General features: G+C 35.3%; 1 protein-coding gene across 2 annotated transcripts in view; it reads left to right on the top strand.

The window, feature by feature from the left end:
• The window catches only part of PDS5A (PDS5 cohesin associated factor A), an 85,770-nt gene that overhangs the window by 39,042 nt on the left and 21,555 nt on the right, over window positions 1–25,173 (top strand). For both annotated transcript variants that reach the window (XM_030023477.2, XM_030023468.2), the window contains exons 7-20: window positions 1,064–1,144; window positions 2,607–2,747; window positions 3,813–3,928; window positions 4,727–4,821; window positions 5,695–5,840; window positions 11,970–12,121; window positions 15,478–15,591; window positions 16,250–16,331; window positions 17,099–17,147; window positions 17,268–17,407; window positions 18,874–18,989; window positions 19,798–19,903; window positions 21,396–21,556; window positions 24,313–24,436. In XM_030023477.2, the coding sequence (XP_029879337.2) occupies window positions 1,064–1,144; window positions 2,607–2,747; window positions 3,813–3,928; window positions 4,727–4,821; window positions 5,695–5,840; window positions 11,970–12,121; window positions 15,478–15,591; window positions 16,250–16,331; window positions 17,099–17,147; window positions 17,268–17,407; window positions 18,874–18,989; window positions 19,798–19,903; window positions 21,396–21,556; window positions 24,313–24,436 (1,623 nt within the window). The remainder of the gene's footprint in view (window positions 1–1,063; window positions 1,145–2,606; window positions 2,748–3,812; window positions 3,929–4,726; window positions 4,822–5,694; window positions 5,841–11,969; window positions 12,122–15,477; window positions 15,592–16,249; window positions 16,332–17,098; window positions 17,148–17,267; window positions 17,408–18,873; window positions 18,990–19,797; window positions 19,904–21,395; window positions 21,557–24,312; window positions 24,437–25,173) is intronic.

The raw sequence follows: 25,173 nt of genomic DNA, 5'->3' as shown, positions 1-25,173 counted from the left end.
CTGTCTGTCTTCTGTAATGAGACATCAGTTTAGTGCTGTGGTGACTGAGGAGATATTTGTTTGAGCCTTTGGCCATTTGTTTCTCTTTACTATCAGTTGATGAACTGTCTTTCAGTTTGTCATCTCATTAGCTAAAAGAACATGAAGGAGTCATTCTCACTGTAGACTTGCCAAACACTGTCTTTGCAAGAATCAGTCATCCTTAGGCTCTACCTGTATTTTGTCTGCAGTCATTTGTAATTTTCAGGGCAATCAGCTAATCCACCTTCCTTTTTTTTCCTTTTTCTTTTTCTTTTTTTTTTTCTTTCCCCCTCCAAGCTGCATTAATCCCTAGATGAGATGAGATACTGCATATTGGATTTTGTGCAGATTTGGACAGTAACATTTTTCAGATGTGCAGTTACATTCCTTATCTTGCTCAAGTGTAATAAAAACAACGTTCAGATTTGTTATGTTGCAATCAAACGTTTACTTGGAAAATTCGCAGCTAATTCTGCCCAAGCGTAGGTGCTTTCTGTGGGCTATCTCAGAGTATACAGTACAGTCAGTGCACAGTTTCACCCTCTAGACAAGGCTAAGCTTTGCTACAGGGTGTACCTTTAATGAGTATATGAGAGGGAAACAGAAGCACATTTAAATAATAAGTTAGACTACTTCATTTTTCAGTGGCAAAATTTGGTGCGCGTTAATTATCAAAGTATGGAGGTGTGGTAATGTTTCTTCAAAATTTTGAATGTGATTGCATGTGAAAACTTTTTATACATATGAATGCAATGCTAAAAGTAACAACTGGAGTGATAAAGTCTTAGAAGAATATGCAGGAAGTGATGGGTTTGGGTTAGATTCCTTTTAAGTGTGTGAAAAACTAGTTTTAAGGTGTTTCTAAGACTGTAGTTGTGGAATTAACATAACTGAACTTAGATGGCTTTGAAAACCACAAATAGATTGGTGGTAAAACATACCTTTCTAAAGTTATGGTCTTTCAAGGTTAGGAGAGAAAAGTAAAGTCATCTGAAATAGTTCGTATCTGTAAAATTTTATTATTGTTTTTTCTTTATTTCAGAACCTTAATAAACAAGCATTTGATCTTGCAAAAGTCCTGTTGAAAAGGACCGTCCAGACCATTGAACCATGTATTGCCAATGTATGTAAATGAATTAATCCATATTACCTACAAGTAACGAGGGTTCTTGTTACTGTCTTGATTTATTGGAGATTTGTTTGTTTGTTTAAAAGTATTGTTTATAAAAGTCACATTTTGTAATGCAGCTACAAGAATACCATTTTCTGAATAGGCTATTATTAGCTTGGCTGTTAAAGAAGTATGTGAGGTGTTTCAAATAAGTGAAGAGGAAATTAATTTTTACCCATGTCAGTCTAAAGTTAAGCCTAAATCTAGGCTGTGAAAATAGGTGACCACCAAAAAATCCTATTGCAACAAAAGGAATTGTTAGTACTTCATATGTCCAGCAACCAGACAGCCTCATTTCATACCATACATAGCTTTAGGATGAAGCATTTCAAACTACTAGCACTTAACTAATTTTTTCTTTCCTTCTGAAACTTGTTTTAGTCATAAAGACTAAAAGAAATGAGTTTTTAAAAGGCTTCCTTCTACTATAATTCCTTCTGTTGAACATCAATGTTCTGCGTTCTGCCTATTAAAATAGCCACTACAGTCTTGTGGGGGATGTAGTCTAGTCCATTCTGTTGCCTTTCCTTGGTGCTGAAGCCAATAGAATTCTTAAAAGTCAGAGTAGTTTAAAAAGGGAATTAGGCAATTTCATAAAAGATTTATCACTAAGTATTTAAAAGCGCAAGGAGTCTCACTAAGTACCACTTTCCAATCCCCCTGTTTCTTTAAGCTTTTGTAATTAGTCATAGCTGGAAACAGGATAGTGCATAGAGTGACCTTTGAGTTGATTTAATATTATTCTTCTTACTTTCTTACTCAAGTGTGTAATAGCTTTGTAGCATTTGCACTGCTCAAATAATATTAATATTAACCCACAGTATCTAATAGGAAGTATATCAAGCATGTTAAAATTTAACTAATCTAGAAGAAATTATTTATATTTTAGGCTACTTTGTTTTTTTTCTGTTAGATCACTAACAACCTTGATACATTATCATCAAGTATCACAAGACATATCATGAAGTCATCTGACATTCTTTAAAATGGATTAAAAGTAGAGAAGCATCTTTTTCAACATTTGACGATCTTCAATTTGGATTGGTTTTAAATGATAAGAAAATTAAAAATAAGATACTAATTTTTTTTCTCAACTTCTACTGGATGAATATACATTTTAAATTAACAGTTCTTTTATTACCTGTTAATTTTGCTGGGGAGATGGTTATTCATATTTTAAACTATCAAATTACCATGAGTTAACCAATCCTGATGGAACTGTGAAGGAGGTTTGTTTGTAATTTCCTTGAGCCAAAACTGTAAGGGTGAAATGCTTTGATGTAGTGAAAAAATGTGCGTTGAGTACCTTCCATTAGAATTAAAGTACTAATGATACTACATTAAAATAATTTTTCAGAAATAGTGCTTGCATTAGTGAAGGGAAATCTGCTAAATAATGTTGTTTGTATTCTAGTTTTTTAACCAGGTTCTGGTACTGGGAAAGTCTTCAGTAAGTGACTTATCAGAACATGTGTTTGACTTGATACAAGAGCTTTTTGCCATAGATCCTCACTTACTGCTGTCTGTCATGCCACAGCTTGAATTCAAGCTGAAGGTAGGTTACAGTGTAGCTTTGGACAAGTAATACAGTTTGTGTGGATGTTAAAAGTGCAGAGCTGTAGATTTAGTAAGTGTTCTACTGGAGGGATAAAAATTTTATATTTATCACTTTATTTTAAAGATAAATGTAATATTAAAGGAAGGACACTGGAAGGTTGCATACAATTGTGTGCCTTGTGTGCTTGCAAACGTGTATTATGCACACAAAATGTATAATCATTATAATGATAAATTCATATGATCTAGTGCAAAAGTTATATGTACTTAATCTTTGGATTTCACCTGAAATTTATGAAGTAATTAGGCGGTGGTTGGCTTATCTCATGAAATGCAAGTGTGTCGGCTTCAGTATTGATTTGCAGAAATTTTTTGTGAAATAATGTTTTAATAATAGAGGCAGTATTTCCAAATATTTTCTCAGATTTGTTATAATCAGCTAATAAGTCAGCTGACTTCTTTTGAATCCTTGGAAATAGTTAATTTATCCTGATTTGGGTTTGTTTTTTTTTTTTTTTAATTAAAAAGCTGCTTGTCTTTCATAAGATTGCAGGTGGACAAGAGAAATAATTTTATGTGTGTGCATGTACATATGGGGTATGGGGGCAACAAACAAAAATAACCAAGAAATAGGTATTTGGTGAAATTACATATACCTTTTACTAGTACACACATGTATTCATAACATCTTTAATTGGTGTCTTTTCAACACACATAAAATAGTCTTGAAGTATGTTTTAAACCAAAAATAAGATCATTCATTGTTGAAATTGTTAGGGATATATGTTATTCAGACTACTGTGCACAGGTTTTTATTCCAAAAAGAGAAGGAATTTTCAAAGCACAGCCATCTATTTAATGGCTGTAATATGTCAACTTAGTAGGTATTTGTATATTTTTACTCATATTCATATAATAATCTAACTAGGAGACTGAGGATTATCAGAAATTATTTCAAAGTAACTTTTTAATCTAATTTATAAAAGCAGAAGGAAGCCAGAAATTATTATTGAGATATTACAGGTAATGATTTACAGTTCCTTTTTCATGTTTTGATTTTTAGAGCAATGATGGAGAAGAACGTTTGGCTGTTGTTCGACTTCTGGCTAAACTCTTTGGCTCCAAAGATTCTGATCTGGCCACACAAAATCGTCCTCTTTGGCAGTGCTTTCTTGGACGGTAAGAGAAACGGGGATAGAATTCTGAATTTCTATTCTTTTTTTTTCCTGAATTTTCTGATATTATTGCATTTTTTCATTGCATTTTTAGAGGATGTAACTGTTTGTTTATATTTGAATGAGATCCTTTGTTAAATCTTCAAAGCAGAGAATCGCATACAGTTATATTTTAGAATGAAGAAGCCTGAAGGACTGCTGCTATATTGCTGTCAGCTATGGGAATATGGGTTAGATAGATAGCACGTTACATACATAGCAGAAATTACAGAATAGATATGCCTGCATTGTCTGAAATTTCATACTGTTTAGCTATATCTGCAACTATATCTGTTTTATTTGGTATTTATGCTTTTGAGTGAAGAGATATTTCCTTTTAAGTAAATATAGAAATTTATCATTTTTAAAAAAAGTGAATGTTTTCAAATGGTACATGTTATATGGCAATTTATATTTTTCTAATTTCATATGTGTATATATACAAACACACAATTGACAGTGCATGGAGAGTTGTGTTCAAAATTCAATGGTCAAGATTCATTGGGTCAACATTTCATCTGCATATAGTGTATTCATCCTTTAATTTTAGTCCTGACTTAATTTTGTGAGAAATAACATAAAAATTTGTATGAGGGGTACATTATGGATATAAATTCAAAACATTTCTATTGTATTATTTTGCCATATAAAAGTATTCTAACAGTTAATGGAACATACTATCAACACATGTTACTACACAGAGAATAATCTTGATTTGCAAGGCTAATTAAAAATTAACATTCATCATCTTCTATCCCTCTAGGTTCAATGATATCCATGTCCCTGTGAGATTAGAGAGTGTGAAATTTGCCAGTCATTGCTTAATGAACCATCCAGACTTAGCAAAAGACCTCACTGGTGAGATGCTCGTACAGGGGTTTATAATAATTTAAGAAATGAGCAAGGAAGAATGTAATTATTTCTGTACATAGCAGTATAGTTCTAAAATGTATCAAACCCAGTGCTTCATGCTGGATGTAAGAGCTCACTACTGAGTAATTGCTTTCTGCTGAAGACAAGCGCTAGTTATTGAAAAGAGGGGAGTGTTTGACATTGTGTGGACTTTGTCAGAGTGAGTCTTTAAGAAGCTACCCATTGCTGAATGAGTTTTAAATTTCAGATTCTAATGAAACTTTTGGCAAGTCAAAGCAAATATTGGGGCAATATCTTGATTTATTTTCAAAAACACAGTGTGTTCCCCAGTAGTCTGTTCCACTGAGTTTAGAAAACACCATTGTGCTGATCTAAACTGTGAAGTTCACTTCAGCATCATTTTAACTATGAGCAGAATTTCAGGCCTAACTGAAAATACTGTTCTTTTTTGATGGAAGCTAACCTACAGCAATTGTCAGTATTTTTCATTTATTATTTACCCTCTTAGCTCTTTGGGAATGAGAGTCTCTGCTCTTTTTATTTCTTTTTGCTCCCCCACCCCCCTTTATTTTCAATATATTCTAATCAGCTTTATTTCACTTCATTGCTTGTTGCAAATGAGGTTATTGTAAAAGCTATTTACTTTTGTATTCTTCTGATGTTTACAGTTATATAATTGTTTTATATTTAACATAGAAAATGCTGGAACAGATGTTTCCTATAGGGAGTTACATGTTTAATAGATTATATGGTTGTGATATGTGACTGACATTTAATTGTTTTAACATTATTAATAAATTGGAATACGTCATACCTACATAAAAAAGCCAAGCTTTTCATTGTTTCTGATCGTAACAGAATATTTGAAGGTTAGATCACATGACCCAGAAGAAGCCATTCGACATGATGTTATTGTTACAATTATTACTGCGGGCAAGAGAGATCTTTCTTTAGTCAATGACCAGCTGCTTGGCTTTGTAAGGGAAAGAACACTCGACAAACGGGTAAGCGTTAATACTTTATTTTCAGGAATATCTGCTTCTAATGTAATTTGGTAAAAGTAACATTAAAAAAAAAAAAACAAGCCACAGAAACAGAGAATCTTAGAGTTTACTATCAACTAGAATGCTGTGGGGGAAAAAATAATTTTCTTACCAAAACGTCTTAATGTAGATTCTGTATCATGGAGGCACCGATAAAGTGTTGTCAAGCAAAAAAAGGTCATTGACGTGTGAGGAACACAATCATATTGTAAGAATGTAAGAACTGCCACATATGTTTAGGCCAAAGGTCCCTATAGCCCAGTATAATTCCCATAGTGGTCAGTTTCAGCTTCCAGCAATTTGTGATTTAAGAATTTCTTAAATCTGCTTGATTGTGTTCATCATAGCTTTCAATGGAACTTTATTCCATTAATTTATCAAGTTCTTCATTGAACTTATTTGTACTTTATAAGTGTCCATGGCATCTGCATCAGTAAATTCAAGTTTAATGCGTGTGTGGAAAAAGTAACTTCGCTTGTTTGTTTTAAACTTCTCTGATAATTTCACTGCGTATCTCGTAGTTCTTGCATTATGTAAAATAATAAATATTCTTTGACCCCTTTATGATTAATAAATATGTATACCATATCTTCTCCACGCCTTTGCTTTCCAAGCTAAAGAATCACCTGATTAACTTCCACACAAATTGATTATTGCATACTTCTTATCATTCTTCTCTGGTTGTTCTACATCCTATTGGAACCAAGGCAACCATACTCAGCCATAGCATTCAAGGTGTGCACTGTCTTGTGTACATACTTTGTGATAATTTTTTTTTTCTTATTCTTTAACATTCTGTCCTTTATGCTATTTCTGAGCACTGAGCTGACAATTTTGGAAAACTTCCATGTTGACTTCAGTATCTTTCCTGAATAATTTTAGATGACACATTGCCTAATACTATACATGCAGAGTTAATACAGGTGGGAAAATCTGGCCGTAATCCGAATTTCTTTCAGTTCATATTGTAACAATTCAGTTGCTTCACATTTTTCTGCAGTTCTTCATTATAATGTTAGATCTGACTACCTCAGTGAATTTTATACACACTGTTCAGTTGATTTTCTAATAATTTTTCATACGTTAAGTGTCATAGATTCCTTTCTGACCCCATCAATAGGTGGCCTTTGTTCCCTTCATTGTGAAAACCAGTCATTTATTTCCACCTGTTGTCCCCTATGTTTTAGTTAATAATTAATTCACAACAGGATTTTTATTTTAAGATCCTCTGGTGTGAGACTTTGTTAGAAGTTTTGGGGGATCCTGATGCATTTTACTGATGTACTTGTGGGTCTGCTAAAATTTATTTTTTCTTGGACAAAACTTCCCATTGTGTGACGTGTAATGACTCATTCCCATAACTTCTTTTTTCAGCAGTCTGTCTACTCTTTGTTGTTGTTACTGTTATGTTTCAAAATGTTTGTCCATTCAAAATTGGAGGGTGAGTGGCACTCTGTTCCTTTTGGGACCCTTTTGATTTTTTTTCACATTTGTTGTGTTCAATCTGTTCATTGACAGATTGCAATAACAGAATAGTTAGTATTTGGCATATCACGTCTAAATTCCTGTAGAAGTCATGGATGGGATACCACTTGTTCTTAATGATTTTGTTACTGCTTGTTTTATTAATTTGTTTTAAAATGTCTTCTAATGACACTTTAAGAAACCTCTTCAGATCTCTCTCCTGGAAGAAATCTTGTTTGTCTTTCAGCCCTACAAAAGGGTCTGGAAGGCTTCCTGCTTCTGGAGGCTTTTGGTGAACATGTTTAATTAGTATGATTTTAATAATTTGGTTGTGAAATTTTTGCCATGTTTCATCAAGGATTTACCTTCAACTTGCCAGAGCTCATACTCTTTCCTGTTTACAGTCTTTCAGATGTGGCTCCATGCTCTTTGGAGGGTGATGTTTTAATAGCAGAGTTCACTGTGCTGTGTAGCCATGTTGATTTTTTTTGTTGTTGTTCCCTTTTGATAGGGGGCATCCTTTCTATAACCTCTGTCATTCTAGCTAGTTACTTTAATTCTTTTTAAATAATTTCTCTTTTTTATGTTCCCCTTTTTAAATGAGAATGTTACTGTAATGGATTCTGAGAAAAGGATGTCATCCTTGCACAAAGAGAAATACTGATTTTGAGTATGTTCTCTATTATAAAGCAGCTCTTCAGTTAGTTGTACCTGCAGCTTGACCTTGCTCGTTTCTAAGGAGTGATTAAGACCACCTTCCTTCTTTTTCAGCCATTAAACAAACATGTCCAAAAAGTCATTTATGAGATCTAAAAACTTTTAGTGTAACCACCACTTCCCACCAGGACTTCCAACTAGTCAGAATTGGATGATTGCTACTGTGTCTTCTACATAGCATCTCTGTTCTCCTTTAGCATGTTGCTACTAGTAAGAGGCAGTCAGTTGTACAGCTGTAATACTAATTTCTACAGAGCTAAGGATTTTCAGTTCATATAGCCTTAAACCCAGTGTGGTATTTCTTAATGTTCCTAGTATGTTTGACTCAGTGATTTCACACCAGTCATAGGTTTGATGATAAATTGCATTTCAGGGTTAGGTGCCTTTTCAGGCACTCATCAGTGAAGACTAACTTTACCTTTAGATGGTGTTTCTCTTACAAAAATCTCTGGAGAGAGCTTTAATGAAAATACGCCCTGAAGAGAAATGAAAATTGAGGATTGACTAGAAATGACTACAACAAATGCTTAGCATTTGAAGTAGACCTTAACAATATAGCATGTCTTTGTAAATATAATTAGTGTTATAAAGTGAGTATCAAGGACTTTTAAACTTTCAGCATTTTTTAATTTTTTTTTTTTTTTTTTTTAGGATTTTTCTCCGGTCTGGGAGAGGAGCATTGATATGTCCATGTACCTGTCTTTGTATTTTCTATGTAGGATTTTTTCAGTTCCAGACATAGTGCATTATACCTATTTTAATTATTCTTTTGCTTTAAAGAACTTGATTACTTTCTGCTGTCTGCATTTACCCCTTGTAGCCAGGTTTCTGTTGGACAAATGTACTGCAAACCCCTAAGTGATCATTCATCAACTTGACTTCATCTAATTCTTTTTAGGCCTGCAATCTTCTATCAAATCAGTATAGATACTACTATAAAAAGAACACTTGTCCAACAGGCTGAAGTAAAATGCCGATTGTTTAAACACACTAATCTTATATTTCAGTTCTGCCTCTTTTTCTTTATAAAACAATGTGAAAAATTTAAATTTCAGTCATGCTGTTACACCATTTGTGTGATCTCTTTTTTTGCTTGACTGTATTCTAATTGTCCCAGTGTTAGTAAAGATAGCCTAATCACTTCTTTAGGGTAAAAATTTTTGGCTAAAAGACAGTACTGTGTTTTTAAAAAAAACGTTCTTAGCTAACTTGATCTCAATGGGCAAAAACCCACCCCAAACAAACACCAACACCACCTATAGTTTTCAAATCCATTTTTATTGGTCCAGTTGGAAAAATAACTCTGGGAACAGATGCTTCCCCAAAACTGGAATCCAGTCTTTGGTAAGAATTGTTCTGAGGAATTTTCCATCGCAGCACTGTCTCTAGGGTCTTTCCAGTGTCTTCACTTTTCAGAATAATTAGTTTCAGGAGACTTTTAAAAAAAAATAAAATTTCAAGCTTCTAAAAATGGTTCAGGTACTTTTCCTTTATACTGGAGTAACCTTAAGAACCTGAAAAGTTAGAGGAGAGTTTTGACAGCTGACTTTGGTTCCCATTTCTCCCAACAGCCTTTGCGGTCTAGAAACTTAGTCCCTTGGTGCAAACAGATTTTCACATCATCAGCTTGAAGTCAAAAGCTATAGAATGAGGAGCCATAGGAACAGACTCCCATTTTCTATTTCTGTTTATGCATTTTTCTGCAAGTGTTAGTTTTAACTTCTCCTTCTCTGTGTGTACTAAAAACTTTTTCCAGATGAAGGAGAAAGGTTTTAAGATGTTAATATTCTTAACTCTATGGAAGGAATAGGTTAGCTATTCCAACAGGGAAAGGATTGTCTTGAACTTTCAATAACAGGGTTTTTTTCACTAGCCCAATAGTCTTCAGTGAAGGAGTTTAATTATGCTGGTTAACCAAGGAAGCTAAGACTGTCAAAATTCTTTTGTTAATTAAATCAGGGCGGTACTTCTGTTAGCTGTGTTTATTGATCTGCTCCCTTTGAAACAGATTATTACGTTCCCCTGTATTTTCATTTGCCTTCATATTTTACCTTACTGTATACTGTTTGAGCTTTAATTCTCAGTAGCACCTTACTCTTTTTTTTTCTACCAGTATCTCCTGTTAAGTGAGTTGCTTCCGTGGTGTCTCAAAGCATTCTCTAAAGGATTCTGTCCAGTGTCTCCCATCTTCTGCCTGAAACTGCTTTTCTGCATGCTCTGACTTCTACTCTCTACAGCAACTTCAGTCATCAGAAAGCTATTGACAATCCAAACCTCTTTTCCTTATAACCCCTTGTTAAGTACTCTGCTTTCATTTTAGGCTTAAATTTTCTAGAATCTTTTTTTTTTAATCCTTCTCCATTGTCTTCTGACAATAGTTTTGCCATCCTTCCTGTCTCATACAGGAGATCTGATGAAGCTATCGCTTCCATTGGAGGGGTATGTCTGAACGCAGAAAAATATTAATACTTTTTCTGAAAATGTTTCTGTTTCAGACCTTTATTTTCTTTAAAATATGCTTTAGATCGCCATGGATGTGAAGAAATTCCTGCAGAGAAGTTGAACAGTAACATCTATTTATATCTAAATTTTTTCTCTTTTGTGAAAACAAAGTATTATACTATATACTGTCAAAGTCATTACTATATTGACCTGTTACTTGTGTTTTAATATTTAAGACGTGTAACAAAATGCAATTTTATTTTTTCGACCTTCGTGATATAACTTACTCCAACAGCTAGCGGCGTCTAAGGCTGTTGTGCTGACATAAGCTATATTATCTTCAAGATTTTTCTTTTCTTTGCCCTTCAAGATGAGGAAGTCACTCAGTAAAACTATTAAGAAATTAAATGTGCAATATCTCACTGTTATTAAAACAATCCCTCAGTTTAATAACATTGAAGAAGTTATGCACAGTGTGACTAGTAGTACCTACATTTATGCTTGATAGGGTGAAGTGATTTGAGCGTTGTTAGTCCTTGGAGCTCAAGGCCAAAATTGATATCTGCTGTGTTCTGGAAGAAGATTTCTTTTTCAGTTTGAATTTCATGCGTTTCTTTTAAATGGTGAGGGAAAACAAGTTTCTTCTGAGGCTTTCTGTGTAAGTCATTCAGGGGCAGACACTATTCTCTCTAAACTAATCCTCAGTCTGTTCTGGTATGATTCCTTCCACAAGTCAGTGTAGGAGAGCTTATGGATCTAGTCTGTTAAAGTGTTTAATAATGGGACGTTTCCTGTTTACATGAGGGGATAAAGTAGTGACCCCCAAAAAGCAAGGATGAGAACCCAGGAACTCCATCTGTGGATGTTGTAGTCTGGCTTTTTCCTGGGTCCCTGGAGTCTTACAGCGATTACTTCAAGGCTTCAGCAAAAAGGGCCTCTCCCACTGTCCTGGAAAGTGGCCTAAGAGTTCAAGCCCTAGCAGGTTTAGCTAGGCCTAAGGTCCAGATCTCCCATTTCTAGAGAAGTGTGCTGTAAGGCAGGGTAAGGCTGTGGGGAGAAACAAAGCTGCCACCTCTGATTGGTGCCTGTCTCTGAATAGGTAAGTCTTCCAAATCCTGGATCAAGAAGCTGCTTATTCAAGCATACATGTTAAGCTGTACTTAACTTTTTTTATACTGACTAGTTCCCAGATTTTCTTTGCTCAGTACAGCAGAGTACTGGATTCCTCTGTACAGACAATATTTAATCTGCATGGCACAGGGAAGAAACCCCTTATATAGGCTTCAGAAATTCTCATTTAGAGGCTTTAAACAGCATTTTTCAGCTTTTGAAGAGTCTAAGTATAGGAGATCAGAATGTGGCCATTTTGTCTTTCGCGCTTCTACATCTTCACTGTATTTTGTATATGTTTGATATTTATTTACCAAAACCACTTCCCCATCTCCTTTTCATTTCTTCCCCCTCAAGTGGCGAGTAAGAAAAGAAGCTATGATGGGTCTTGCCCAGCTATACAAGAAGTATTGTCTTCATGCCGAGGCTGGAAAAGATGCTGCAGAGAAAGTGAGCTGGATAAAGGATAAACTTTTGCACATATATTATCAAAATAGCATTGATGACAAGTGAGTCAACCTAAGCCTTTCTAATATTAATTGTATAGTGATAAGAGATACTCTGAAAATACGTGCTTATCCCGAGAAAGCTGTTATATCACATTCTGTAGCTGTGGTTTTAAGTATGATATATTTAATAATCATTAAGACATGTACTAAGAAATTCAGGATGCTTGCGTAATCTGTTCATGTATTCATTCTATTTTCTGATGGAACTGGATCTGCGATGATAGTAGATTGTCATTAACTAACTACTGCATATAAAAAAAATTGTCAAATCTTGCATTTACTATATCCAGTTCTTGTTTGCCTTAATACTTTCCAGAGGCTAGCATGTTAAAATCCATGATCTGTGAACATCGTGCATGTATGCACCACAGTACATGCACAGACATCTCCTTTTGGTATGCTATGTAGAAATGGACCCTTTAGGTAGATCAAAAGCTGAAGAAATATCAGGGGTGCCTCCACTGTTCTCTAGTCTTCCCTGTTTTGTCACTCAGTCCCTTTAATTTTTGAAATACCATTTTAGCTTAGAGAAAAGTATTTTGGCCAAGCCAAGGTTTTGGAAGATAGTTTTCAACTCTCACTATTAATTCTTTGTCTTTCACAAGGAGAGCCAAACTATGAGATCACACAAAGATAGAATTTCAGCAGACTTGGAAATTTCTTTATAGTGTTTCTTAGCATCTTGCTTATAGAGTCTGCTACCTAGTATTATTTTGTAATCTAAGTGACTAGTCTGAATGGGCTAATAGCCTCATTCAGTTGCCAGTTATGATAGTGAATTCTTACCACTGCAGTGGTGAACGCTCTCATTTTGTTCATCTGGCTGATCATAAGTGGGCCAGATTTACATATTTGATTAGTCGCCATAATTTTTTTTTTTTTTTAAAGAAGAAAGATACAGTTGTGAGATTGTACCCACAGAAATTACTCTGAAAGTCTGCTGAGGTAGAAGTATCAAACAGTAAAAAATTAGGAAATCTTCACATAGTTTATACAAAGCTAATTCTGCATATGTATATGCACCAAATACGATTTAATTTGCATTGAGAGGTTCATTTGTGTTTTTTCTAGCTTGTTCATGTCTCACTGTCAGTACAGTACACAGATTTGATAGTGAGCACAGAATTAATCAAAGTTCCATAGTGAATAGGGCAGATGTTTCCAATATTCCTGCTCACAGGAAATGCAGAACACTGTCAGGGAAATGAGGCAAGGAATTTTAAGGAAAGAATGTGTCATCAAAGCTGAGTTTCTTTCTCTGACATGATTTCTTCTGAAAGTCCGATTACGCCATTGAAACTGGTCTTTTCATGGGTAGGTATGGATTCTTTGCTCTTTGTTTTCTGGGTATCCACACTGAAAGATTGGTGGCTTGATTTTCAGTGTTCCTCTAGTTCAGTTTGGTACCCTGAATTTTAATTCAAATTCTACTAGTTTTTAAGGCTGATAATGAAGTTCTTGCTCAGTCACACCATTGGGTTGGTTTCCCCATCTCAGAGTGGAGGAATAAATGCATTTCAATGTTACCATGTCAGAATTATAAAGTTAGTACTTTCAGCACCTGAAGAGCTGTAGAAATGCTATGATCTTTTAAGACCGAGTCCATCCAATCCTTTAAACATACAAGCATAGGTCAAAATTGGCCAGCTCTGGCCTCTTTTCCTTCCATAATGAAGGAGGAGGATAAAAAGTAACAGGGAACAGCTTTCTGAGCCTTGCAGTATTTTCCATTGTGTGCATGGGACAACACTAGTTCTTTCAAAAGATAACAGGATGGTATCACACAGTATTCAGGCATGAAGAGGAGTAGAACAAATTTTCCCCACACGTCCTTAACTCTGTCACTTGATAATGTTTTTGATGTTACTTGACTATTGATGTTGCGTGTCTACTCAAGACTGAGAACTTCTAACCATAAGAACTGCTTATCACCCGTGTGCTCTGAGCTTCTTTGTTTTACAACAAATGCATAGGGAATGGAGTAAAATAACCACATCTTAAACACTGCCCTGTTACCCGCTCTTGATATGCTAGCCAATGGCTTTCCTCACAGGAGAAAAGTGTGTGCCAGAGGTATTCCCTATTTGTAAATCTTTACCCTAACCAACGTGGACCAGGGAAGGCATGAATGAATACAGTCTCACCGTTTGTATTGACAGCTTTTCTAGAACATGTATCTACAGAGACACAGGCTAGAGCAATGTTCATAAATTAGTAAGGTAACTGTGATGCCTCCAATCTCCTAGTGTGTTAAACAGAGACGGAGCCCCCTGAGATCTGAAGATCCTGTTCCCTGAACAATTTAGTTCTTGGAGGCATCAGTAGTAAAATGTACGTTTAAAGGGGAAAAGCCAGGTTTTCTTTAATACTAATGGAGTGCTTTGAGATAGTTGTATCCATATTCATGATCATCCTTTTATTCCTCTGCCTTGCCTCTTGGAATTTTCTTTGAGCAGAAATAAGGTGTGTTTGACCTGTGCTGCCTTCTGTGGTCTTTGTACAAGGCAATCCGAGAGTACTTACTAGGAATCATAGTGAAAAAGTTTGTAAATTCAAACACACAAAATATTTGTCTGTAAATATCAATTGTATAGCTGAATATTGTGCACTGGTCTCATTGCTATGGATTAAATTAATGTCGGAATGTTCTTTTACTTGGGGCGGGGGGGGCTATAATTAGGTGAACTGTACAGTCATATTTTGTAGTTCAAGTTTTGTATTTTATGTAAAACTTTAAATATGTATTATTGTTTTTTTTAAAAGAGATAATTGGAGAATGGTTTTGCTAGTTAAGTTCGCTCTCACTTAGTTTTCATTTTGTGCCTTCTGTTGTTTTGGTGTTACTTTGTCTCCACCTTTTTAATGCTGATTTTTAGCTCCTGTATTAGAATAATAAGTAGTTTCAAACATTTTGCTTTTTTCTCAAATACTACAGTTTTATCTTAACCTTTCCCTCGAGGATACTCAGATTTTTACTTTTCCTCCCCCTCGAGTTGTATTCTTTCTCCTTTATTTGGGCTTTTTACTGTCTATATTCCCTTATGTATGAGAGTGAACAAAGGGAGATTCTCAGAGCCTAAAGAAAAAGGAGGATTTGGATGGTGACAAATAAAGAATTTACTCCCTCTTAGAAGTAAAAAAGAAAGAACATGGAAAAGCTCTCAAGAAGCAGTTCTTGCTTATCTTTCTATCAACAGTGAAAGGGATCTTTACAGATGAGAAAAAGACCGCTACTTTTTTTCTTCTCTGTCGAAAAATCTAGTTTCAATGACTTCTCATATTTCTTGTTCTTTCAGCTTGTCTGAACGGTATTACCAGTTTCGGAAATGTAGTTTTTATCTCTTCTTTTCCTGCAGATTACTGGTAGAGAAAATCTTTGCTCAGTATCTTGTTCCACACAATTTGGAAACAGAAGAGCGAATGAAGTGCTTGTACTATTTGTATGCTAGCTTGGATCCAAATGCTGTCAAGTGAGTATAGTTTGTATTCAGCAAATACTTGCTTTCTCAGGCTTTTCCAACATCTATATCATCTTACTTGTATCATCAGGACTTAAATAAAAATATAAGTAATTGATGCTTAGCGTTATTTGCAAGTAGTATTTCAAAACATTTCCCTTTTATATACAAACTCTACATGTCCATTAGACAAGAAGATAACCTTGATTTTTGAGAAGAGTGGTTTTGTCTATTCATTTTCATCCAATGAGAACAATGCAGAGTTAAAAATGTGCAAGTAATGACTTCTAGATTTGCTCTATATTAGGGTCCATGATGAAGGTATCTATAACTGAATTCTGGTTGATAGTGGCCTGGTTTTTATGTTGAAAAATGTTGAAAATGTTATTTTCAAGATAATTTGGGTGGTTGTAAGACATACTGCGGCTGTCCTGCATATGTGAAATTGTTCCAAGTAGAATAATAAGAGAAGTGATGTTCTGTAAAAAGAGAAAATCAGTTCCACCTTGCTTGGAACAGTTATTTTTAATACTTGGTAGGTTTTGATTGTACCTAGCAGATGTCACACTTGTAAGATAAATAAATAAACAATCTTGTTTACTAATACATCCAGCATGTTCTTGTCATGAATGAATTGGTAAGCTTCTTTTCTTGTTTTTCACTTTTGCAGAGCACTGAATGAGATGTGGAAGTGCCAGAACATGTTAAGGAGTCACGTACGAGAATTACTAGACTTGCATAAGCAGCCCACTGTACGGTTTTGAAAATACTAATACTAAATCCAATTAGACCTGTTAGACTAATTTACTGCGGGTTTTTTAATACTATATTATTTGTTCAGTGTGACTTTATTATTCTGTTGATTTCCATATGAAGACAATGTTCTATTCTTATTAAGTAAAGTTGCTTTCAGTGATGCTTAAAGGTATATGGCCTCCTTCTGTTTACCATTATTTTATATTACTGGTCAATAACTTTAGAAAAAGTTTAAAAAAAAATTCCAAGTTTTTTGTTTGCTTTTGACAGACTTTTTTGTTTCTCATATTTTGAGAATGGAATATGTTGTAACATAAAGCAATGATTTGTTTGTTTGTTTGAAAAAAGAAAGTTTTTAAGTATTTATACTGGAATTTTACTTATAAGCATATCTTCAAATTAGCAGAAACTTTAAATAGAAGGGCATTGCTTTGCGGTTTTGGTGTGGAGTTGGGCTTGGGGGAATTGTTTGTTTGGGGTTTTCTTTGAGGTCTTTTTCCAACAATGTGTTTTGATCTGTTATGTGAATTAGTGAATTTTTGCAGTTCCTTGACATTGCAAGAAGATTTTTCCCCTTTTTCTGTGTGTAGTAGCTGCTAATGATACTGTTATACTATTCTAGTGTTTACTCTTAAAACAAAAACATAAGATTCCAGAGTAGATTGTAGTGCTGCAGAAGAACTAACAAATCAGCTTAAAGGTATATTTTATAAAGGAGATATCGGTGATTTGTTTGTCTGTTTGTTTTTGCTCTTGTCCTCAGTCAGAAGCAAACAGTGCTGCCATGTTTGGAAAGCTGATGACCATAGCAAGTAAGTGTTAGTAAGTTCTATAAACCGTTATTACAGATTTTCTGAAAATTGTATTTCTGCAAATCTTGGTATACTGAAGCGGCAAATTTATCTTATGTTAAATTGTGTTTAATCATACAGAAAACCTTCCAGATCCTGGAAAAGCACAAGATTTTGTGAAGAAATTCAATCAGGTTCTGGGTGACGATGAGAAACTTCGGTCCCAGCTTGAACTGTTAATTAGCCCGACATGTTCTTGTAAACAGGCAGATGTCTGTGTGGTAAGGAAATGGAAAAGCAAACATCTATACCTTAAATATTTGTGCTTGAAACAGTTATTCAGAGTTAATGGTCTCTTTTGGTACCTTAACATGATTTTTATATATTTACGATTTTCATAAAATACCTTTTTGCTTAACCTGTAGAGATTATGGAAAATATAATTTATGACCATCATCTTGCTTCCTAAGAAAACATTAGCTTTGTTCTCCTGGGGATTATGAACATCAAGCATAAAGTCTAAAAGACTAATTTAAATTTTTTTAATATTTTATTTCAAGTGTCTCTTTTATGGTAAGGTTCCTAAACGGCTTTCTGACACTGATGAAACTTCTTCTGAGTATCAGCAAGCCAAGTATTATACCATCTGCATATTATTAATTTATTTTTCTTCCTAGGATGTTGAGATCAGTCTCTCTTTCTCCCTCCCTTCCCCCACCTCCCCCACCCCCGCCCCGGCTTTTCCAGAGATTTACAGATTGTGCCAACAGAGATTTTTTTTTTTTCCTTTATGGCCCCAAAATAAAGTAAGCAATTTCATTGACTGACATCACAATAGAGAACATCAATAAACAAACATAGACTTCTTGGGTTTTGTCTAGTGGCTCTGAAACTGTGCAGGGAAGGGAGCAGAATGACCTTCAGAACTATGTCCTAACCACTTGATGTAGAGAGTATATCTCCTTCTAAACTAGTAAATTTTGCACTTTGGGAATGCAGTGATGCAATTTCAAGAGGAAGGTTTCTTCCCTCTTCCTGAAGATAATTTAGCGTAACGGTTAGAACAATTTCCTAGTTTGTAGGGTCTGCAGCATCCAACCCTTTAGAAAGAAGGTCAAGAAGTCATTTCTTTGAGAGATTTTTAGACTTCTGTTCAAAAAATATCATCTTGTCCCCCTTCTGCTAGGTTTGCAGCTGAATTTAATGTTTTTGACATTTGGGGCATTCAGAGAGGAAAACAGATTTTTGGATCTAAAACATCATAGGCAAGTACATAGGGTCTGAACATCTGTTGTAGCCAAGGTACTGTAGTGCTTCTGCACATCTGCAGTAGTGTAGCTTTTAGTGCAATTTTTTCATTGTTGGTTATGAAATCTCACACGGGGTTACCTACAGATTTATTAATTACTCTTGTCAACATAGATACTTAAATGCTGTCTACATTGCACTTGGCTCTCCCTTGATTCTGTTTTGGATCTGGCCTGCAATTCCTTAAGAAACTCTGAAGAACTCTCACTAGAAACCTGAATTCATCTTACATTTAAATAGTTTAGTAAAGTATGTCTGCTTTCAATATAATGCCATAAAGATAGATTTGGAGATAACAACAGCCCCCCTTAAAATATGTTTCACTGATTATATAGACAATCTCTGTGGTTAAAAGAAGTGGCTATATTTAGCTTATTCAGCATGCTTAAGAAGTAAGTAAAATGAGTATAATTCTTGTTTGTATCTAACATTCTTATAGAGAGAGATAGCCCGGAAACTTGCAAATCCTAAGCAGCCAACAAATCCTTTTCTGGAAATGGTCAAATTTCTTTTGGAAAGAATTGCCCCTGTACATATTGACTCAGAAGCCATTAGGTAAGTTTGAAAGATCATGCTAACTCATGAATGATGATAAAGTTGATTTAAATCACACACACACACACACATGGGGGGGGAGGATTTTCTTGGAATTTAGATTAGTCTATCCTGGCAGTAAATATGCTTTTTAAAAAAAAACAACACATTTTATGTAGATGTCTTCATTTCCAGCAGCCTAGAGAATGCAAATTTTTTTTTTTTTTTGATACTTCTTTGCAATGCTGCCTGCAACTGATTTTAAAAATATAGTAGTTGTTCCTGGTGAAACTGCTATTTGTGGGGCTTAAGGTGAAAATGATGATCATAATTTTCACATAGTTAACTGCAACACCATCTTCTGTATAGCAGTTGAATTAATTAGCTTTTGTGGGATTGTGTAAGAGAATGTTTGGATTTCTTTTGAGACTTGTCTGGCAACCTAATTACATTCTGAAACTCATGCAACTATGTGTTGAATGCTGCCAACGGGGGGGGGGGGGGGGGTGGGGGTGGGGTGGGGGTGGGGGGTTCCTAAAGAATTAATTTTGCAGAAAGCTAAGTCAGAAGGAGAAGCAATAATGGAATGGTTTGATTTAAAAAAAACCCCAAACCAAACAAAAAAGCATCAAAAAAACCCAAACCCCAAAACAAAACCCCAAAAACTAAAGACAAAAAACCAAACACCACAACACCTCCCCCTGCCAATGGACTATTGCCTTCCCTTTATTTATTGTCAAAAACAAGTAATCTTGCTGATATCTCCAGCCTTTAACATTGTACATTGTCACATTCATTTGCTTTTTTCTTTTTGTATCTCTTACTTCAGTGCACTAGTAAAACTAATGAATAAATCCATAGAGGGGACAGCTGATGATGAAGAGGAGGGTGTAAGTCCTGATACTGCTATTCGTGCAGGACTTGAACTTCTCAAGGTAATCTACATTAATGCAGCTATAGTTTGTAATGGAAGCAACAAAAGTGGTATGACTAACGAATTAATGTTAGCATGGTTTTAATAGTTATTATTCAGATAATTACTTTTTTAATGTATGAAGTGTTTGGTTATTAATACTCACTTGAGAAAAGAATAATGAAAGAGATGGTTTTTTTGAAGAAGTATGTTTTGAAAAGGGTGCCAAGAGTTGAAATACGCATGTTAAAGCAGAAATTGGTTTCTGCTTAGGGAAGTCGTATAGAAGAAGGTGCAGAGGTAAGGTGAGAGGAAGAGAAACGGGGAAATTAGGAGAGGCATGTTCTTTGGGGCCTGTACGATGCTGGAAGGAAAGAAAGCAATACACTCAAGAGCCAGGTTCTGTAGAGAAAAAAAAAGGGGGGGACAGGGGAACTTGTGTTCTCAGTGGTGATGAGAAATGGCTGGGGGAGAAAGAAGGATTTGAAATATCTGGAAAACGTCTGTGATGGATTTGGCAGTTCACTAATAAGACTTTATTTTCAATATGTTACAAAGGGCAGTATAAAATATAGGAGGGCGTGGAGGGGAAGGTTACATAATTAAAGCGAGACTTTTCAGAAGTGTGAATGAGCGAGATGGAGTTTATGGAAACATATCACACCAAATCTTGTAACGGCAACCATGGTGGAAACAGTTATACAGAAGTATGCAAGGAAGTAATGTCTGTTTGCTAATGTAGCTCAGAAGAGAAGTCTGCCAAGGTTGAAGATTTTGTTGCTGTGAGGCGAATATCTTTGAGAATATTATTTCAAACATTGATACTCATGCAAGTAGGCAACTCTAATCAAAGAAACCAAGATAAGATAAATCCAAAGAAAACACAAAATACGTGCAACTTCTCATTGTTCTGCCTACCTTATGTTACTTGGACTTTACTATACTTAACATAGTTTTGCTTTGGGATAACCTTTTGTTCTTTGTTGTCCTGCCTTGAATCTCCACATGCTTCGTTACTTATTTGACATTTCTCCTATTTAACAGAATGTGTTGTATTTCATTAGCTTTAGATTAGAAGGACAGTAATCTACGTTTTGTTTGCAGATATCTTAACCTTCTTGATTTCTTTTCTGCTCAGGGACTATAGATTCTGGAGAAAATAAGATATCAGTTCAGTTCAGTTGGAAAAAAAGTGTTCTTAAGTATATTGGAATATAAATGAATATGCTTGAATAAGTGTTCATTTTAATAAATATGTTTACATATTCAACTAATGTAGTATCTTATAAAATATTTGGAGGAGGGGAGGACTTGAAGAACAAAGCGTAGATGAATTTATTTGAAAATGCCTATATCACTTTCTCCAAAATGCAGTTATTGAACGTAATAATCTCATATGAGCATGTAATAGCTATTTATGTTGATGGTAATGCTCATAAATAGCCATAATTTTGTTTTTCTGATGATTTGTTTACCGTGAATAAATACACCTTTGTTTTAATGTGTATATACAGGTTCTGTCCTTTACACATCCTACCTCGTTCCACTCTGCAGAGACCTATGAATCTCTGCTGCAGTGCCTCAGGATGGAAGATGATAAGGTAGCTGAGGCAGCCATACAGATTTTCAGAAACACGGGTCACAAAATAGAAACAGACTTGCCACAGATAAGATCGTGAGTGTATTTCTTTACATGCTGCTTTTCATACCTGGAATTCTGCCTCTTGATAGTTTATTCAATATGTTGCCCCTAAAATTACTTTATAGTCTTGTAAATATGAACAGCTTCTCTTCCATAATTTTGTATTTCTTCACTACCTTTCTGTCTCTTCATTTTTAAATTCTATGTTCTCACAATTTTTGTGTATTTATTGAAGATGTTAGGTACTTCTTAAAAATCTTCTTATAATAGACGCATTAAAAACAGTGCGTAGCATGTTTCCCAGGTTACAAAATAAGCAACAGCAAAAATATGGTGAAGATGTAATTCCTTGGCATTGTTTCTACTCATATCTGTCCTTCATGCAAGTTTTCTATCTTTGTAAGGAACGAAAATATAATCTCTGATGGTTAACAGCTCTGTTTGTTATGAAACAAGTTGGGAAACAAGTTCCAAAAGCGGGCATGAATTTCTAACAAAGAATAATTGGCTGTCTATAGGTCATCGTTATGCAATTCATGCTTTAACTGCTGATTAAAGCTGCATAATCTACTAGGTATTCACAGGCTATTTAAAACCTTGTGGGTAACATCTAAAACCTTAAAATTAGCCTGTTAGTAACTAATCCAGATTATAAAGCACGAGTTTCAAGTTCTCATATATTGAAATAGCATCTCAGATATTACCATGCTAAAATGCATACCAATGTACACCTTAAGTTCTCAGTGAATTGAAGACGTAACCTCAGCGATTCTTATGGATTTGAATCAGATTTTGGGCAAAAGAAAAATGTCACAAGTTCACATATGAGGTGCCTTTTAAGACGTTTGTAGGGGTGAAAAGAAGGAAAAGCCCAGCAATCCCCGTTGTCAGTATAGTCCCAACTGTCTACAGCTCTCAACTAGAGTTTAGTCAAGACTCTGCATTCCTGGGGTATATCGTCTTCTGTCAAAGGAGCTGGTATTGCTGCCATTACTTTTGGCTTCATGCCTTAGCCAGGTATTGCTGAAGTATACTCTGGACAGTTTCAAAAATATAACTGTCAAAATGGAGGTCTTAGCCCTTGGCATGGTTTGCAAGCAAGTCAGGTTAACGTTCTGAAAGCCAAAACCAGGTCACTGTTTACACTGATACAAAGAAAAAGAAGTCTGAGGACAAGTAGATGTTCCAGATCTCATATATTCAGAAATCTTTATCATAAATGAAAGATTTGATATAATCAGCAAGATATTTTGTTTCAAGTGACCTGTTTTTTGTTTGGGTTTTTTTTTGTTTTGGTTTGGGTATTTTTTGTTGGGGTTTTTTTTGTTTGTTTGTTTGGGGTTTTTTGGGGTTTTTTTTTTGTTTGTTTCCAAAAACCACTTGTGTGAGCAGGCTGCCTGCTGTCCTTTGAAGTAGTGGTCACCAGCAGTAGCCCAAGTTCTTCCTTGTATGGAAAATGAATAGGTTTGTGCACCAGTTCATGGACAAGGACTGCCATATGACTCTAGAGTCTGATGGAAGCATTGGTCATGCTCAAAGAGAGCCTGTGGGCCATGTGTAAACTTGTAGATGTAAACAAGGGGCATGTAAACATGTCAGGTTTCACCTTTTGCAGATTTATGTCAGTTGGGGTGTGATGTGGTATGGTTTGCAACTGATGCACTGACGGTTGGCAAAGACTCTTTAACATGCATGTGCTTAGACTATGAAAACTGTAGGTTAGGCACCGAAGCTTATTTTAACTGTAGGTTTTACTGAATTCTTTGCTATTTTGGTTCTCATTTAATCCAATTTGTGGAATCTTAGCAGGTTTGAGAAGAGACATTCTCCTACTTTAGGATACTGTTAAGATTTTTCTAGGGGTCTTTGGTTTGGGGTTTTGTGTGGTTTTTAAGGAAAACGTTTGAGACTTCATTCTTTCAACCCTGCAAGCTCTTCTTCCACCTCTTGTTGCTAATTTTGATCATGTAGAATGTGTCAGTGAAGGCTGGGTGCTAAATAATCTGTGTACTGAATACGGTATAGTTACTGAGCCTTTCAAGAAAGCAAGGAGGTTTTTTTAGATGTTTCTGTCAGACGCTTTCTAGGCAATTTTGTTTTCTTGTGTCAGTTGCTGGGTGAGTTGCATGGTAAACCTCATGAGTTAGTTCCTCAGACAGTGACCTCTCAGGGGACAGGCCTGCCTTCTAGCACTCTCTCAGGAGTGGAACCAAACAGTCTGACCAACCTTGACCTGGTCTCTGGAGTGGCTTCTGCCCTGCTCTTTCCTTTGGTGGCCTCTGATCAGGAGATAGATTTCAGGGGATTCAAATGCAAAAGCTCATAATAAAGCAGTTGATCACCTGAGTATACATTGCCATTAAAGACCAAAGTTAAAGCCGTAAAGGCCTATAACCACACATGGAATGGTTATTCCTACCTTTCATGAATTTTCTTTAGCCCTGTCCCTTCCAAGCTTGGATAACAAGCCCAGGAGTTTACCCTAGCTGAACCTGTCAGGTTCCCCCCCCGCTCCTTATATTTGGCTTTCTAAACAGCCTTATTTTCTTTCATGTTTGATATTCCCCTGTGGGCTTTTTTCTGCGTAAATGTGTACAGTCAGATGTTCAACAAGTATTACTAAATACAATTCCATCCTGCTTTTCACTTTATGATTATGATCTTTCCTGAAAAGACTTCAAAGGAATGCTTGATTTATAAGACGGTGCGGATAGATTTGTATAGGTGAAGAGCTTTATTTTTTGTAGATTGCGAATTGTATTTTGAAGTATTTTGTTTAATGTTCACAGAACACTAATTCCCATTTTGCATCAGAAAGCAAAAAGAGGCACTCCTCATCAGGCAAAACAAGCTGTTCACTGTATACATGCCATATTTTCAAATAAAGAAGTGCAACTTGCACAGATCTTTGAGGTATGTCTTGCTTTTTTGTTTTTAAGATTTGTTTCTGTTGTTCTTAATTGATACTAGTAATTAACATTAATTCATACTGTTTATTAACAGATAACAATATATGAAGTCAGGAAGCCTACAGGTGCATGGTAGTTGAGATAAGTCATTAATTTTACAATAGCAAATTACTAATTTTTGTGTCTTACAGTCACAATTTTGTAATACTCTGATGTCTGATAGATAAGGTATTCCTTATTGTCTACATAGGAAAAATTAGGGGAAAATAAGCTAAATATGCTGGAATCATCCACACTAAATCCCATGAGAACACGCTTAGCAGATGCTAAATGAGAGATAACATCCTCTACTTTCAAACTGTATTAAATTACCATGCTTTAAGGTCTTTGTACATGCAGCACTTCCTCACTGAGGAAGTTAGTGCAGAATAACTACATGACTATAAGCTCAGACATTAGCTTACTGCTCACTTACTGCTTGCTTAGACAAGTTGTAAAGCAAAAGGTCACCTTATACAGAGCAGAGAGGTTATTACTTTTTACGGTAATCTCTTAAATAATAACATTATTAATCTGTACTTGTAAAATATTTTAGGTTCTTAATCTTGCCTGTCATTGAACCTATGCATAATTCAGAAGTGTGAGAAGCTTCGAATTAAGCTTACAGAGTTGATCTCTGCTTAGACTTCTGTGAGAGTGCAAGTTCTCTCCCTAATACCAAAATACAACATGAGGGTGCTG

This window comes from Aquila chrysaetos, chromosome 1, assembly GCF_900496995.4.
Source record: "Aquila chrysaetos chrysaetos chromosome 1, bAquChr1.4, whole genome shotgun sequence".
NCBI lineage: Eukaryota > Metazoa > Chordata > Aves > Accipitriformes > Accipitridae > Aquila > Aquila chrysaetos.
The sequence above is the reverse complement of the archived record's forward strand: the minus strand, read 5'-3'. Positions and strand labels throughout refer to the sequence as shown.